General features: G+C 31.9%; 1 protein-coding gene and 1 long non-coding RNA gene across 2 annotated transcripts; one reads left to right on the top strand and one right to left on the bottom strand.

Moving 5' to 3' along the window:
- The first annotated feature begins 475 nt into the window (after nucleotides 1–475).
- Nucleotides 476–6,284, top strand: LOC107948201 (disease resistance protein RPV1). Its single transcript, XM_041079998.1, has 5 exons — nucleotides 476–988; nucleotides 1,500–2,598; nucleotides 2,707–2,994; nucleotides 3,630–5,660; nucleotides 5,731–6,284. Exons 1-5 carry the CDS (start codon nucleotides 501–503, stop codon nucleotides 6,205–6,207), a joined length of 4,383 nt encoding a protein of 1,460 aa, XP_040935932.1. The 5' UTR covers nucleotides 476–500; the 3' UTR covers nucleotides 6,208–6,284.
- Nucleotides 6,285–14,452: 8,168 nt separating this feature from the next.
- LOC121209380 (uncharacterized) lies at nucleotides 14,453–15,361 on the bottom strand. The gene is made up of 2 exons (XR_005904503.1): nucleotides 14,980–15,361; nucleotides 14,453–14,877 (listed from the first exon to the last, which is right to left on the bottom strand). It is a non-coding gene; the product is annotated as an uncharacterized lncRNA (long non-coding RNA).
- Nucleotides 15,362–15,849: the final 488 nt, after the last annotated feature.

The raw sequence follows: 15,849 nt of genomic DNA, 5'->3' as shown, positions 1-15,849 counted from the left end.
CAATGGCAATAAAATAGATATCCCATAGGCTAGATTGAACCATTATCTTAAAAAAGTTATATTCATTTGGCATGGTCTCATTCGATAATTCGAGTTTATCATTTATTTAAAATTATTTTCTTAAAATATTAATATATATTTATATAATTTGATTTTTAGATAAAAGATCAATTTTTATTTCAAACCAATTCAAATATACATAATCACATGAGCTAAGATTAGTCGAAAACTATATATAATAATTTTATTTGATACAATATAAATTTTTATATAAATATTGTGTATATAACAAACATTATAAAAAATATAAATATTTGATAAATATAATGTTTAGAATGTATAAAAAAATATACTCGCGAGGAAGGGTTAAAAATGTAGATGGTTTCCAAATGTCTATGGTCCCACACGCTTTTGCAGTTGGTGTAAGGGTAGTTGACTTTAAAAACAATAGCTTTACTCGTAATCCAATATTCTTTCATCAAATCCGGTGGAACACCAATATGCTTGCTTCAACATCTTCTTCTTCTGCTGTTGATATGATCAAAGCAAGGACATATGATGTTTTCCTTAGCTTCAGAGGCGAGGATACTCGTGATGGTTTCTTAAGTCATCTGTACAATGATTTGTGTCGAAAGACTATCGAAACTTTTATAGACAGCGAAAAGCTTCGAAGAGGTGATGAAATTTCCGAGGCACTGTTGACGGCCATTCAAGGATCAAGGGTTTCAGTAATTGTTTTCTCCAAAGACTACGCTTCTTCCAGATGGTGCTTAGACGAGCTGGTCAAGATCATGGACTGCAACAAATGTGTTGTTCCTGTATTTTACGGTGTAGACCCCTCAGATGTACGGAAACAAAGAGGGAGTTTTGCAGATGCATTTGCAAAGCATGAAGAAAATTTTAAGCATGAGCTTGAAAGGGTGAAGTCCTGGAGAAGTGCTTTGACTGCAGCTGCCAATTTATCCGGTTGGGATTCACAAGTCACTCGGTAATTGCATCTCCTTTTGTTTACATTCAATCCTTTTTAATTTTTTAAATTATACATATATTGATTTGGAAGAAGAGAGATTCAGCACAGATTCAAGCAGTGATTCATTTATGCTATCCAGATACTTTATATGAAAGACTTAACTTCTCGATTTCTTTTAAATATTTTTGTCATATATTGAAGGACCATAATTTTGTAGGCATAGAGATCAACGTTTTTTTCGTTCTTTAACTCAAAGTTCACGATACCTTCATACGATTCTCTCATGCATAAAATCTATTGTCCAGTCTATTGATATATTTATTTCCAAGAAAAAAAAGTTATAATTTGAGGATTTAAAAAGGGCTGCAAATGGTGAAATTTGAATTTTAGATATATATTTGAATGTCTTTTTTTTAAGTGACCCTATGAATCAATTGAATTAAATTTTGATTCACTTGATCATTTTTATTCATTTGCTTCTGTTTCCCTTTTATTTCTATCTTAATTTGTTTCTTCATTTGATATATAGGCCTGACTCAATACTGGTAGATAAAATTGTCAAAGATATAATGAACAAACTGAATTGTGGAACCTCAAATGCTAATTTAGAAGGTCTAGTTGGAATTGAGAGGCGGATGCAGAAAGTTTTGTCATTATTTCAAGACGAAATCCCAGATTTTCGAAAGCTAGGTATTTGGGGCATGGGAGGTACAGGGAAAACTACACTCGCCGAAGCCATTTTTCACCATGTTTTAAATGGTTTCCAAAGCTACTTCTTTCTTGCAAATGTTAGAGAATATGAAGAACGAGGAAAATTATTTAAATTGCGTCAGAAATTTCTTTCAGCCATATTGGAAGATGAAAATTTATGTATCTCAACTTCCAGAATTGGATCAGGCTTTCTTAAGGATAGGCTTTCTAGGAAGAAGGTTTTGGTAGTTTGTGATGATGTGTCTAAATTAAGCCAACTCGAGTTTTTATTCGGAGGAAACAATCGACTCGGTCCTGGAAGTCGAGTCATCGTTACAACTAGGGATAAACAAGTGCTTATCCAGTATGGCATTGATCTCATTTATGAAATGAAGGAATTAGATGAAGATGAATCAATTCAGCTCTTTTCTCAACATGCCTTCAAAAGCAATAACCCCATGGAATATCATCAGTTGAAGCTATCACAGATGGTTTTAAGTTTTGCTAATGGAAACCCTTTAGCTATTAAAGTTATCGGATCCTCTCTTTGTGGCAAGACCAAAAGCTACCAAGAAAGTGAAGTAAAGAAACTAAAGCAAGTTCCTAACCCGGACATTCAGAAACTGTTGAAATGGAGTTTTGATGGACTAGAATGTGAAGAGAAAGAAATGTTTCTTGACATTGCTTGTTTCTTTAAAGGGAAGGATCGAGACATTGTAACATGGATTATGGATTCATGTTATGGCTTTGCGTATTCAAGAATTGAGAACCTCATTGATAAATCTCTTATATCTGTTTCACAAAATCAGATAGCAATCCATGATTTATTGCAACAGATGGGTTGGAATATTGTATGCAATGAATCACCTTTAATGCTTGAAAAACGCAGTAGGCTGTGGATTCCTGAGGATAGTTATGATGTGCTAACAAAAAACAATGTAAGGGCCCTGTTCATTTCCTTCACTTATACATGCATGTATATGATAATTATCTTGAGTTCATGTTTTTGCCTATATCTTAACTCCATATACTGCTCCTGGGTTTAGGGAACGGAAATGCTCAGAGGCATTGTACTTGATATGTCCAAACTTGCAAAGTTGGAATTGGAACCGATAGCCTTTATGAAGATGCAAAGGCTTAGATTTCTCAAATTCTATCATACTTGTGGAAAAATCTTACTTTTTAAAGGGCTTTTATCATTTCCTAACGAGCTAAGGTACCTTTACTGGGAAGGATACCCTTTGAGATCTTTGCCCACCAAGTTTGATCTAAGGTACCTAGTTGAACTTGATATGAGATATAGCAATGTCAAACAACTCTGGGAGGGGAAACAGGTACTCTTTTTACTTTTTAGTAAATGCAAATTCTTCTATAGTAAAATTATTAGCTATTTTTTCTAATTAGCAATTAACAAAAAAAATATAATGGAAAATATTGATTAGTAAGCTCCATAATTATGATTGTTAATAGCTCTATTTACTAATGATTGGATAATATGATAATGTAACAACAATCATCAATGTTTAACATGCCATAATGTCTACATATAACAATATAATTTTAAAAAAGTTATCATTTTTATAAAAAAAAATTATTTTGGTAACTTAATTTTCAAAAATTTACATTTTAGTCACTGAGTAAAATAAGTATTTATTATTTTAAAGTCGAATTTGAAAATAAATAATCAACTTTAAAGTTGAAATTGTACTCGTTTTAATTGTTTGAAGTTAGAAAAATAATGAGCCTACCGAGGGAACACCATAATTTCAACTTCTATTTCAAATTGAGTTTGAATTTTAAAAGGAATTCTAATTTTAGATTAAACCAAAATTTGAGCGATGTTGGCTCTACCACTCAAATTAACATACCATTTTGAAGATAGTTTAATGTTTTGTTGCACTTTCATGATTTTTTTGGTCACATCTCAATGTACACAAATTTATCAAACACCGCGTCCTGTTGCATGCAGGATTTAGGAAATTTAAAGGTCATCAGACTCCACCATTCCAAGAATCTTGTAAGAATCCCGGACCTCTCAAGTGCTACAAATCTTGAAAAGATAAACCTTCGCTGGTGTTTTAACTTGATTGAGCTTCCTTCATCCCTTCAACATCTTGAGAAGCTAACTCTTTTGAATTTCAGTTTCTGTAAAAATCTTAGATCTCTGCCTAGCTTTTATAAAGCCACATCCCTCACCAAACTTTATCTTAGTGGCTGCTCAAATCTGTTTAGTATTGGAGAGGTTTCACCGAATGTCACAAAGCTATGTTTAGAAGGAATTGCAATTGAAGAACTTCCTTCCTCCATCGAATGTCTAACTAATCTTCGTGTATTCTACCTATGGGGTTGCAGGAGGCTTAAATCTCTCCCCTCAAGTATTCATAAACTGAAATCTCTCGAGTATTTCGATCTTCAAGGTTGTTCCAGATTGGAGATTTTCCCTGAAATCATGGACACTATGGAGAGGTTAAGGGTTCTTGATTTAAGTGGAACGGCTTTGAAGGGCTTACCATCCTCAATTGATAATCTTGTTGGTCTTGAGGATTTGAGATTGAACTACTGTGAAGACCTTGTTTGCCTTCCTAAAAGCTTTTATAAATTGGAATCTCTTGAAAATTTCAATCTTGGAAATTGCTCAATATTGGAGACTTTCCCAGAAATCTTGGACACCATGGAGGAGATGTATAAACTTGATTTAAGCGGAACGGCTTTGAAAGAATTACCATCTTCAATTACCAATCTTATTGGTCTTAAGGATTTGAGATTGAACAACTGTCAAAACCTTATTTGCCTTCCTAATAGCTTTTATAAATTGAAATCTCTTGAGTTATTCAGTCTTGAAGGTTGCTCGAGATTGGAGATTTTCCCAGAAATCATGGAAACCATGGAGAGGCTGTATGAACTTGATTTAAGCGGGACAGCTTTGAAGGAATTACCATCCTCAATTGCCAATCTTATTGGTCTTAAATATTTGGGATTGAACAACTGTGAAAATCTTGTTTGCCTTCCTGACAGTTTTTATAAATTGAAATCTCTTGAGATTTTCAATGTTAAAGGTTGCTCGAGATTGGAGATTTTCCCAGAAATTATGGACACCATGGAGAGGTTGTATGAACTTGATTTAATTGGAACGGCTTTGAAAGAATTACCATCCTCAATTGGCAATCTTATTAGTCTTAAGGATTTCAGATTGAACAACTGTGAAAACCTTATTTATCTTCCTAACAGTTTTTATAAATTGCAATCTCTAGAGAAATTCAATCTTAAAGGTTGCTCAAGATTGGAAATTTTCCCAGAAATCATGGACAGCCTGTATGAACTTGATTTAAGCAGAACAGTTTTAAAGGAATTACCATCCTCAATTGATAATCTTATTGGTCTTAAGGATTTGAGATTGAACAACTGTGAAAACCTTGTTTGTAGTAATTCAAATCTAATCGTAAAAAACTTGTTTACTGCGGATGGAGGCAGACCAGTGAATCAGAAAGATCTCAATGGGTTATCCTCATTGCACAAATTAGATTTATCTGAAAGCAATCTTGAGAACTTGCCCACAACCATCAAACAATTTCCTTTGCATGAGTTAATCTTGAGGAATTGCAAGAGATTGAAATCATTACCGGAGCTTCCACCAAGCCTGGTATATTTAGATGCATATGACTGTACTTCATTAAAGGATATCTCAAGCATTAAGAAGCTTTTTGAGCAAGAACTGTTTTGTGAGGATGGATCGAATCGATTCTTGCAGTTGAAATTTTGGAACTGCTTCAAACTGGGTGAGAAAGGTGTGGGGAATGATATAGATGCAGATGACAGCACTTTTCTAGAGGAAGTGTCAAGCATTAAGAAGGTTTTGAAGCAAGCAGTGTTTTGTAAACCCTTGGTTTGGCTATTTACCAACTGCTTCCAGCTGGTTCAGAAAGCTGTGAGCAGTGCTAAAACACCAAAGTTGGAGATGCCATTTGAGCATATGGTCACTCTACTAAAAGATTATCATCAGGTCAGCTTCTTCTTCTGGATAGCTATATGCTGAATAATCTATCATGTTTCTAATAATTGTAATCAAACAGGCACCCCCAGAAAGCAAAAAAAGAGCTTGCATTATTACATGCGTCCCTGGAAGTGAAATCCCGGAATGGTTTGATTTCAAAAGCTTAGGATCTTCCATAAACATCCAATTGCCTTCAGAGTGGTGCTCTAATAATAGCTGGATAAACTTTCCATGTTTCGTTGCTTCTGCTGTTGTTTCATTCCCAGACTCTTCTTATAGTGGTAGGGGATTTGGCATTAGATGTGAATGTCATCTAAAATCCTGTAACGGCGACAATCATTGCTTCAGTTGTTCTTCCTCCTTTTCATTTGGAAGTCGATTGTCAGATCACGTGTTCCTCTTGTATGATGGTTTCAAAGTTAGGGAGATTGTTAAAATTGAGGCATCAAACAACCGTATTTACAATGTGGCTTCCTTTCATTTCTACATTGAAGGGTGGGGTTCCTTACAATGCGAGGTAAAACAGTGTGGAATTCATCTATTATTTCCAAATTAAGGATTAAATGTATGAGAGCTCAATGATGCTTTATCCTCATTTTTGTTATTTCAGCTATACTGAATTTCACACCCTAAATATGCTTACAAAATATTTAACATATTACGTATTTATCATTCGTTTTATTTATTATTGTAACTTATTTTTATTAATGTTTATTTTTTGCTCAAATTTTATGTCTTCTTTTTCATTTCTTTATCATTTAAACACAATTAGAAATTTAATGCATGTCTAAATTGATTTCAATATAAATAAGCTTAAATACTCATTTAGTTATTGAATTTGTCACTTTCTCTCTCAAATTGGTATTTATGGTTTTTTCGCAAGTTAGTGCCAAATTTTCATTCCATCAAGAGTTTTGGTATCTTTTTTATAATGGTGTTAAGTGCGAGACATATGAAATTTTTAGATTGTGTTATGTTAGCAAAATACAAATTTTTAAAAAAATAAAAATTAAAAGGAATACTTAATTTTTTTACTGGAAAAAACTTGGACATATGATTGTCCATGTTCATTCATTCCAAAGCTTATTTAAAAAAAAACTTATAAATATTTTTTATAAAGTTTTAATTTTTTTAAAATTTTATAAATATGTAAAATATTATTAAAATTTATAAAAATATTAGATGAAATTCAAAAGAATTTAAAAATTAATAAAAACCTATTTAAAAGTTAAGTCCAAAATGAATTTGAATTTTATTTTTGTCCGGGTACAATGTAAATTTAGAAAACCTTTTGTTCGGATTAATTCAAGGTTTTTTTTATAAATTATATAAAGTTTAAAAATTATTAAAAATTAATTTGCTTTAAACATATAATTTGTGTATCAACCATTATTTACATGAATGAGTCCCTTTTTTTTCAACCATTATTTTCATTCTTTTTTGTACAAACAACATTTAGGAACTTTGACTTCTTTGGTTCAAAAGTACAATCTACATTCTTTCAATAACTTAGTAGCACCTACTCTTTTCAATATTATATATATATATATATATGTGGCAGTTAGGGGACATTAGGCCTCTTTGTTCTCTTCCTTGCAATCTAATTAGCCACAAAGTCTGATAATGGGACATCATCATTAGAAATGGATTAAGTCTTTCCTTTATCAGTTGTTTTTCTTTTTTGTGTGTGCACGTGCTCAAAGGCTTCTTCTACTGCTTTAGTTGTTGTTGCTCTTGTCATGTATCCAAGAGATTTCAATCTTCAATAATGGTTTTTTAGAAGTAGAACAATAAATCAGATAAAAAAAAAGTCATGTACTAGAGGTTTTTGAGGATTCATAGCAACAATACCTTTAGACAAGTAGTAGGTTCAATTTTAATTAGTGGAGGATCAATTGAGCTTTCAACAGCTTCAATAACATTACTTGTTGAGGCTCCCTATAATTTGCTTTTCCATACTAGAGGTTGAGATGAGGAGATCTTAGATCAAGATGCTATTTTAGAAGAGTTTGAAGGACTTGAACGCTGTTTTTTGATTTCCTCTTGCTATTGATGTAACATTGAAGAAACTTGAAAAAAAATTTAGGGTGCGTTTGTTTGCAGGGATATAATTTTCCAGAAAATATTTTCCTACTTTTACAGTGTTTGGAAGCTTGAAAATATTTTACATTTGAAAAATATTTTCCAAACACGGGTAAAATAACCTGCAATTTGGGGAAAATGTCTTACCCTTTTGAATTCGGTAAGACATTTTTCGGAAAATGATGCCTTCTTCTCTCTTTTCCCCTTCCCCTTCCCCTTCCCCTTGGGTTGCAAATCAAATCAGTGCCATTCCTTCTTCCGTTTTTCATTCCTTCTCCTTCTTCGGTTCCTTTTTCGGTTCCTCCTTCATCCAGGTAAGGCTCCTTCTCCTTCTTCCGTTCTTCATTCCTTCTCCTTCTTCCGTTATTCATTTTCTCTTCCAGGTAAAAGTCTGTCGCATATCTTCTCTTCTCAGCATATTCTGTTTTGTTTCCTCTCTTTCCCTCTTTCTCAGGCAAATCTACCATGAATTCTTCGCTGGGTCTTGGCTTAAGGTATAGCATAAAACTATTTTTTTCTTGTTGTTCTTTACTTGTCCACACTTTTAATCAATTTTATGCCTGAAATTTGTTGCCTTTCTTTGTTTCTTTGATTCTTTGTTGCCTGTAACGAAAAATCTTGATGCTCTGCCTTCAGCAGCAACTACACTTATAGAAGGTGAAACGAATAATAATGTTTTACCTTTAAAAAAAAAAGTTAACCAAAAAGATGCTATGGTCAAGCTAGAGCCCATCAAACAGATCATGACCGATTGGGAGAAGCATAATGATGCAGGTCTCAAGGCACAATTTCAGACCCATGGATGTGATGGATTCACACTACTTCAAGGCTCAACAACAATGTCAAAGGCTAAGCAAATTAAATCAGAACTTGATCAAAGACAAGATTCGAGGATGAATCTTTTTGAGGAAATGGAGAATGATAAATGCACAGATGGGGTGAAATTTATTAGATTCTAATCATCAAAATTGCCAATTTTCAGGCTTGGGAAATCAGCATACTTTTGACGAATTTTTGGATGGGTTCCTAGCATTTCTGGGTTGAGATGTCTTCATGGTGTTTGAATATCTATCTCTTAGCTTCGAAACGCATTTTGAATCACTCAATTTTGAGTTCGGGAGCTCAATTTATGACCATTTTAGTGAAGACTACGCGAGCAGAATTTCTGAGATGGGAATTACGAGTTTTGGGCTTTTAATTTGAGTTTAAATCATATTGGGCTTGGGTTTTAGGTTTAATTTTTATTATATATGAGCCCAATATTTTATTTATCAGCTCTTATTATTTTATTATTGTTTTATTCCGAATTTTTGATAATTATTAAGTATTTTAAGTTATTTAGGAATTTTATCTTAACAAGAAAGTTTAATTTAAAACTACTTCTTGTTTAGATTAAATTAGAGTTCTAGTATACTTAGGAGTTTTATTTAGATTTATTTAGCCAGCCTATATATAGGCCTTCGCATTGTACACAAAATAGACAATTCATTATTATTCTATTTCTCTTTTGAGTAATAAATTCTCTCTGAGTTTTTCTTTTCAAGAATTTCTCTTGAGTTTCTTTTAGAAGAGTTTTAACAATCTTTTTAGATTGTGGGGATCATCTTCAAACTTTTTCTTGCCAAGGTTTTTATCTTGGAGGGGAAATTAGAGCTATTTGAAGGGGGTTGTGGATTCTTCGTGTTTCCAAGGCTTCTTAGGACTTCTACAAGCCATGTTCTATCTTTTCATTTATCTTCTTTATTCACTTTCTTAATCTTTGATTTATTATTTGTTTTAATTATTTTATCTAACTTGGATTTAATTTCGTTTCAGGTTGTGTAAAAAAATCCAAGTTTCTTTCCGAATGTCTAGAGCCCTAAGTCAATTCCGCGACTTTGACAAACTTTACGATCCGCTTTCACGTTCATCCTTCTCACCCTTTATCACATAATTTGAGCACAGAATTAGAGTCTTTGTTGGGAGAATTGCCTGAAAACATTGTTGACTTTCTTAAAGAGCAGAGTTTTAGTGATGGTCAAATGGGTGAGGATGAGATTGAGATCGATATTAATACTCTAAGTCATGAAACATTGTACAAATTGCATAAACTTTTGGATAACTATTTGCTAAAGAAGCAAAAAAACCAAGCAAAAGCTGAATCCTGTGATATAGAGGTATCCTTATGCATCTATCTCATCCTTTGGTGCCTTTCTTTTTCTTTTATCCAAAATGCAACATTGGCATTTATGATATTGCTTTGTCTTTTCCGTTTTTGTAGCTTCTTAATGAGTCAGGCTTTAGCAATTCATCAATGCAACCGTGTAAAGGTAATTTACCAACCTCTGTGCATTTTTGGATTTATTTACAGATAGCAAGGTAGTAGTAAACCAAATCATTGCAAAAACTAATATTTCTTCTCTTTCTTGTTCGGTAATGATCAAGTTGATGAGGTCATAGATATAGTTGGTAGCAGTTACCCTCCAGTAGCAATTGAGAAAGGGTTAACCCATAGAAATAACAAATGTTGTAGTTCCAGTGGATCTAGTGGTGAATCAGGCTCTTCTTCTAGTGGTTTGTACAATTATACTGTAATGAACTTTTCCTTTATTTATTATGCTTAAGAGATCTTGTTTCGAGCAATTGTTGTGTGTTTGAGCATGTTGTTTCTGCTTTATTATTGAAGAAAACTTAAAGGAAATATATGTTTTGGATATGGGAAAATATATGTATGAAAAAAATTCTATGTGAAAGTTATCTCTACTAAGAGTTCTTATTTTTGTTGAGCTTATTCACAATTTTGTAGATCATATTTTCTAGCATGAGATCATTCTTTGATGCTCTTCATTGTTGTTGAGTGGTTGATAAAATGTTTCCATGTTGTTGTTGTTGTGTTTTTTTTTTGTGTGTGTGTGCTATTCCATTCTTTTGTTAGGTTTCTACTCAATTCTGTGTATTTTTTGTATCTATCCTAAGGTGTAGAGGACTCGGATTAGAACTTAATCTTTAGGTATTTGGCTTTTGGCTTTTTCCTTTGAGGATGACTTTCAAATATATCTCTGTGGAAGATGTTCATTGATGGAATTGAATCTATCAATCCTTTTTCAACAGTTAATTCTGCCCATTTGCAAACATATTCTATCATTGTAACATGCTTACCCATCTCTGCTGGCTGGTTTATTTTATCTCAGTTGTATTTAGATAACTTGATTCCCTTAAATTAGAATAGGGTGAAACTATGGAGATGGGTCTTGAAACTTGGGGATTCAAGATGAAAGAAAGAAATGGGAATAGCTTTTGAGTAACAGGCCAGCTTTGTTTATGATAATTTGTTCACCGTGTGGAACTTTTGACTGAAACTCTTGCTATCAATTATGCAATTTGTTATCTTAGGTCTTCATGCGAATAATAATGGTCACCATTTTTTTTATTTTTGAAGTTTCTCTAGTTAGAACCATTTTTGTTAATTTTTTTGCTTGAGATTTGATGCCCCCTGCCTACTTCATGTTAGTGATGCAAGTTAAATTGGGGACCATCTAAAACAAGCTATAAAATCACGTGTTATAAGGATTACGTTGGACATGCTTCACGGTAAATGTAAACTTGTGCCATTTCTTTACGGAAAAAGAAAAAATGTAAACTTGTGATGTCAAACTTGAGGACTATTTGCTAAAGAGTTATTACAAAACAGCTTCATTGATTGCAGTTAGTACCAAGGGAGCCACCATTTTTAGTGGAGCTGATTGTAGTCAAATGTATGAATATGGAAAGAATCTTGGCATATCATTCCAAGTTGTTGATGACATATTGGATTTTACACAATCAGCAGAGCAACTGGGGAAACCAGCTAGTAGTGATCTAGCTAAAGGCAACCTCACAGCACCTGTAATTTTTGCGCTTGAAAAGGAGCCAAAACTTAGAGATATCATTGAATTTGAGTTCTGAGAGACTGGTTCCCTTGACGAAGCAATCGAACTAGTAAAGCAATGCGGGGGAATCCAAAGGGCACAAGAGTTCGCAAAAGAGAAAGCTGATATTGCAATCAAGAGTCTCCAATGTCTTCCTCAAAGTGATTTCCGATTAGGGCTTGAAGATATGGTGATGTTTAATCTAGAAAGGATTGATTAGTTTAACTAATCCAAAACAAGCAGCATAATACATGGCAGATAAAGATGGCATGAAGTTGAAGCCTGTACCAATATAGAACAGCTTTCTTAGGATATTAATTGGTTCCTTGTCACTAGTTGTATATTCATACAAGGCTTTGAGCTTTGATTTGAGCTCCTAGTTTCAACGTCTTCAAATTATACTTTTGTCTGAGAAAAAATAATTTCTCTGTAAAATTAAATTGATGAACAATAAAGTTTTTGTGGTCATCAATATTAAGCTAATAAACTTCCATTATGTATACAAGGAAAACCTATGTTATAAAGGTTTCTCTTTTTCGTCTTAAAGTATTTGTGTTTGACGTTTATCCGAAAAAGTGTGAATAGGCTTTGATTATTTTCAATTTATTATGGTTAATATTCTAGCTTAATAAAAATGTATTATTATATATTTAATTTATGTAAAAACAATTTAAAATATAAATTTATTAATATATGTAAAAACAGCTTTTCCGGAAAATATTTTCAAGAAATCTGTCAAACAATAGAAAATATTTTACACAGATTCATCCAAACACAAGAAAAGTAAATCATTTTTCAGAATTTTTAGAAGTAATTAGTAGTAAAGAAAAGATTGTGAGATAGAATTTTCTTTAGGGCTTTTGATGGTTGAGGAGTATTCCAAATAAAAGTTCAAAAATCCCTCTAAATAAAATATTTATGCTCCTTTTGAAAACTTAGAATTTGAAAATTTGGATTTAGATTTCAGTTATTATGTAAATGGTAAGAATTTGAGTTGTTTATGGGCTAAGTCAAGTCTGACTGAAAAATGGGAGGGTTTAGATAAAAATATAGACTCAAAAATGGATTTGGACAAAAAACAAGGCCAATTTAGAATACGGGTCGAGCTTCAGATAAGGTTTTTTTGGCCCGACCCAACCCAACCCAATTTTCAATAAAAAAAACGCTACTGTTTTTGCTGCTATTTTCCCACTGTTTTACTACTATTTCACTATTATGTTATTATTTTGTTGTTAATGTTTGAATATTGTATAACACTTGTTTTATTGTTATTTTTTCTACTATTTAAGAAACATTTGTTTGTTAAGTTGCATTTATCTTAGTGTTACTTAAGTATAAAGATTTTTTTTAATTTATTTTCAATTTGTTGGAAAACATTTATTTTAATATTTTTAGTGTATTTGGTGTATTATATTTTTAAATTTATTTATATAAAAAATAAAATTAAAAAATTAATACAGACTAGGTCCGAGTTTTAGCATGTTTATTCGAGCCGACTTGGGAAAAATCTAGACCCATTTTTCAGGTCAAGCCAAGGCCTAGTAATCGGGCCTAAAATTTTGTTATGGCCCGACCCGTGGACAACTCTAGTAAGAATGAAATGATATATTATAGATAGATTAGTTGAGATTCAATCTAATATATATTTAAAAAAAAGAGTAGAAAAACATGGATTTATCAAATTCAAAAAAAAGAAATATTAAGATTTTAAATTCATTAATAAATAGACTTCTAACAAAAACTGAAATTTGAAAAATAATCATAAATGTTACATTTCTAAATAATTTACTACTCCACTTACATTGTTTTTTAAATTCAAATCCTAATTCTAAAATCCTAATTCTCAAGCGCTACCTAAAAAAATTGTGAATAATTTTTAACCATAAAAACGACACAAAAGTAGGAGTTTTTGGTGCCTTCTAGCTCACTAAAAAATTCAAATTTGCCAGACTCCAACATCATTCTCCAACTTCTAATAATTAATTTAATGCCCTTATATCACTATACTTACCACTTCTTCAAAACTTCAAATATTATAAATCAAATTTCAATGTTATTTTTTTATGTCATTTTGTTGTAGATTTTTAAGCTTTATGTTAGAACCTTTGACCATTCAAACAAATTTTGGAACAGGCATATGCCTTTTCTTGTCTCATCAACTGTTTAGACATATTTTAGAGCATGTGCATATTTCAGTCAAAGTTCATTCATGTTGGGATTCTTGACAATAAAGAGCCTTGATTACATCTGATTTAAACCGAGGAGATAATTTCAGGCTAGAATATGGAGCAATTATCCTCGTTCAACCGACAGCCTTGGAGATGAAAGAAAGAAGTATCCTTATCCTTTATCTTTAAGAGTTTTCAAGTTGATGGAAGATTGTTTTATAAAGAAATTTATTTAAATATTTTTCTAAGATAATTTATGAAGATAATTTTTAGAATATGTAATAAAGATTCATCTTCTAGCTATCCATCACATTGAAGGAGAGCCTATAAATAGGTAGGTCATTAATCGACTTATTCTTTAGCCATTTTAAGGATGTGTTAGACACCCCTTGTTTAGATTTTTATAGTGAGATATTGTATGTAATGCTGTGAGATATTTGGGAGAAGTGGTTTATAATAATTAGGCTTTAGTAAATAGTTGTATACAAATATTGTGTATAAATTCTCCCTTTATTTGTCCCTTTTGACTCACATACATTTTAGGTTTTTTAGGCAAACTTTTTAGTTTAATCCAACTTTTGTTCCGGCAGAAGATAAAATCAAACTGTTTTGAGCAACTGCAGACCAAGTTATTTATTTCTACAACATAATAATTGAAACGAAGTACAAATAATGGTTTATGTGATTTTCAATTTTGAAATAATTTCTTCACATATAAACCTATCACAAACAAAGTAGTACTTGATATTTTTCAACATAAAAACACTCCATAATTTATCAAACATAAACATAACACATACAAACTAGTAGTCATGAAAGTATTGATACGATCATTACAAGAACTTCATTGATGATGGTGATGTGGTAATTGCCATGGGTCATGAAGCATGGGGGAAACTTTATTTATTTGTTCACCCACATCCATATCCATAGACATAATAACATATCATCCATAGGCCCATAGCTTTATTTTCTACCACATTCAGGGAGGCCTGAAGTAAGCACTTGCACCTTTACACTTACGAGGCGGTGCCTTTGTTGGTATGCAATTTGTTCCACTACCACATTCTTTTCCTTTGCGTTCACCACCTGCAACGATCATATATTATGTCCATCCATGCATACTGTTAATTATATGTATATATATGGATGTCCTATATATAAACAAAAAGACTAGCTGCTGAATCTTACCCAAGGGCTGGTCCTGGATAGGCATGGCGGAAATGGGAATAAAGAAAGAGGAAGCTAAGAGAACACAAACTAAAAGAAACAGTGGCTTCATTTTGGATTATAGCTAAGTAGGTTGAGTTCATCTCCCCTCTCCACTCCTATTTATAGCCCAATTTCAAGTCTTTTGTGGATTAAAATAATATTAAATAAAAATAATAAAAGTGAACATTAGTGATGAAAAAGTAGAAATTATGAAATAATATTTATTTTTGACCCGATTAGATCTAAAAGTATAAATTTATAATTAATTTTAATATTAAAAATTAAATAATATTAATATAATATATTTATACTTATAATTATATTTAAATAAAATATTATTAATTACGAAATTAAATTTTTTATACAATAAAATTTCAAATTCACATATTTATTTAAATTATTAGTTTGAAAGTAAGGTTAACCCAAATTCCTTACACTGAGTGCACTAACTTTGCTTTTAGGATCAAATTTTCCACAAAATAAAAAGAAAGCAATTATTGCTACTGTCTCTTTCATGACATCTATTTATCTAATTTACAAAGGAAAATATATAATAATATTGACCCCAAGTCAAGTGGACATTTTGCTTTCACCAAAAAGCAACAAAAGATTATAAATTTGTGGTGTCCTTGGATATTAGAGACTGATGCCTCACTTTATTGATGTCATTTATGCTACCATCATCTTACTTTTTTCTCTTTTACATGTTTCACGTGGATTCTATTTTGACAGAGAATATTGTTAGTATCAAACACTGATTTTCACTTGCTGTGTCATTGTTTTTTATTATACAAAGCTCAATTTTGCTTCTAATTTTTAAAGTATTAAATCAAATAGAAAGCAAGTATA

This window comes from Gossypium hirsutum, chromosome A11, assembly GCF_007990345.1.
Source record: "Gossypium hirsutum isolate 1008001.06 chromosome A11, Gossypium_hirsutum_v2.1, whole genome shotgun sequence".
In the NCBI taxonomy this organism is placed as follows: domain Eukaryota; kingdom Viridiplantae; phylum Streptophyta; class Magnoliopsida; order Malvales; family Malvaceae; genus Gossypium; species Gossypium hirsutum.
Note: the sequence above shows the minus strand (reverse complement) of the source record. Positions and strands in the feature narration are given on the sequence as shown.

Coding starts and splice junctions, on each gene's coding strand:
- LOC107948201 (XM_041079998.1), top strand. CDS start 501: ATGCTTGCTTCAACATCTTCTTCTTCTGCTGTTGATATGATCAAAGCA. Junction 2,995..3,629: donor AACTCTGGGAGGGGAAACAG/GTACTCTTTTTA, acceptor TGTTGCATGCAG/GATTTAGGAAATTTAAAGGT. Junction 5,661..5,730: donor TACTAAAAGATTATCATCAG/GTCAGCTTCTTC, acceptor GTAATCAAACAG/GCACCCCCAGAAAGCAAAAA.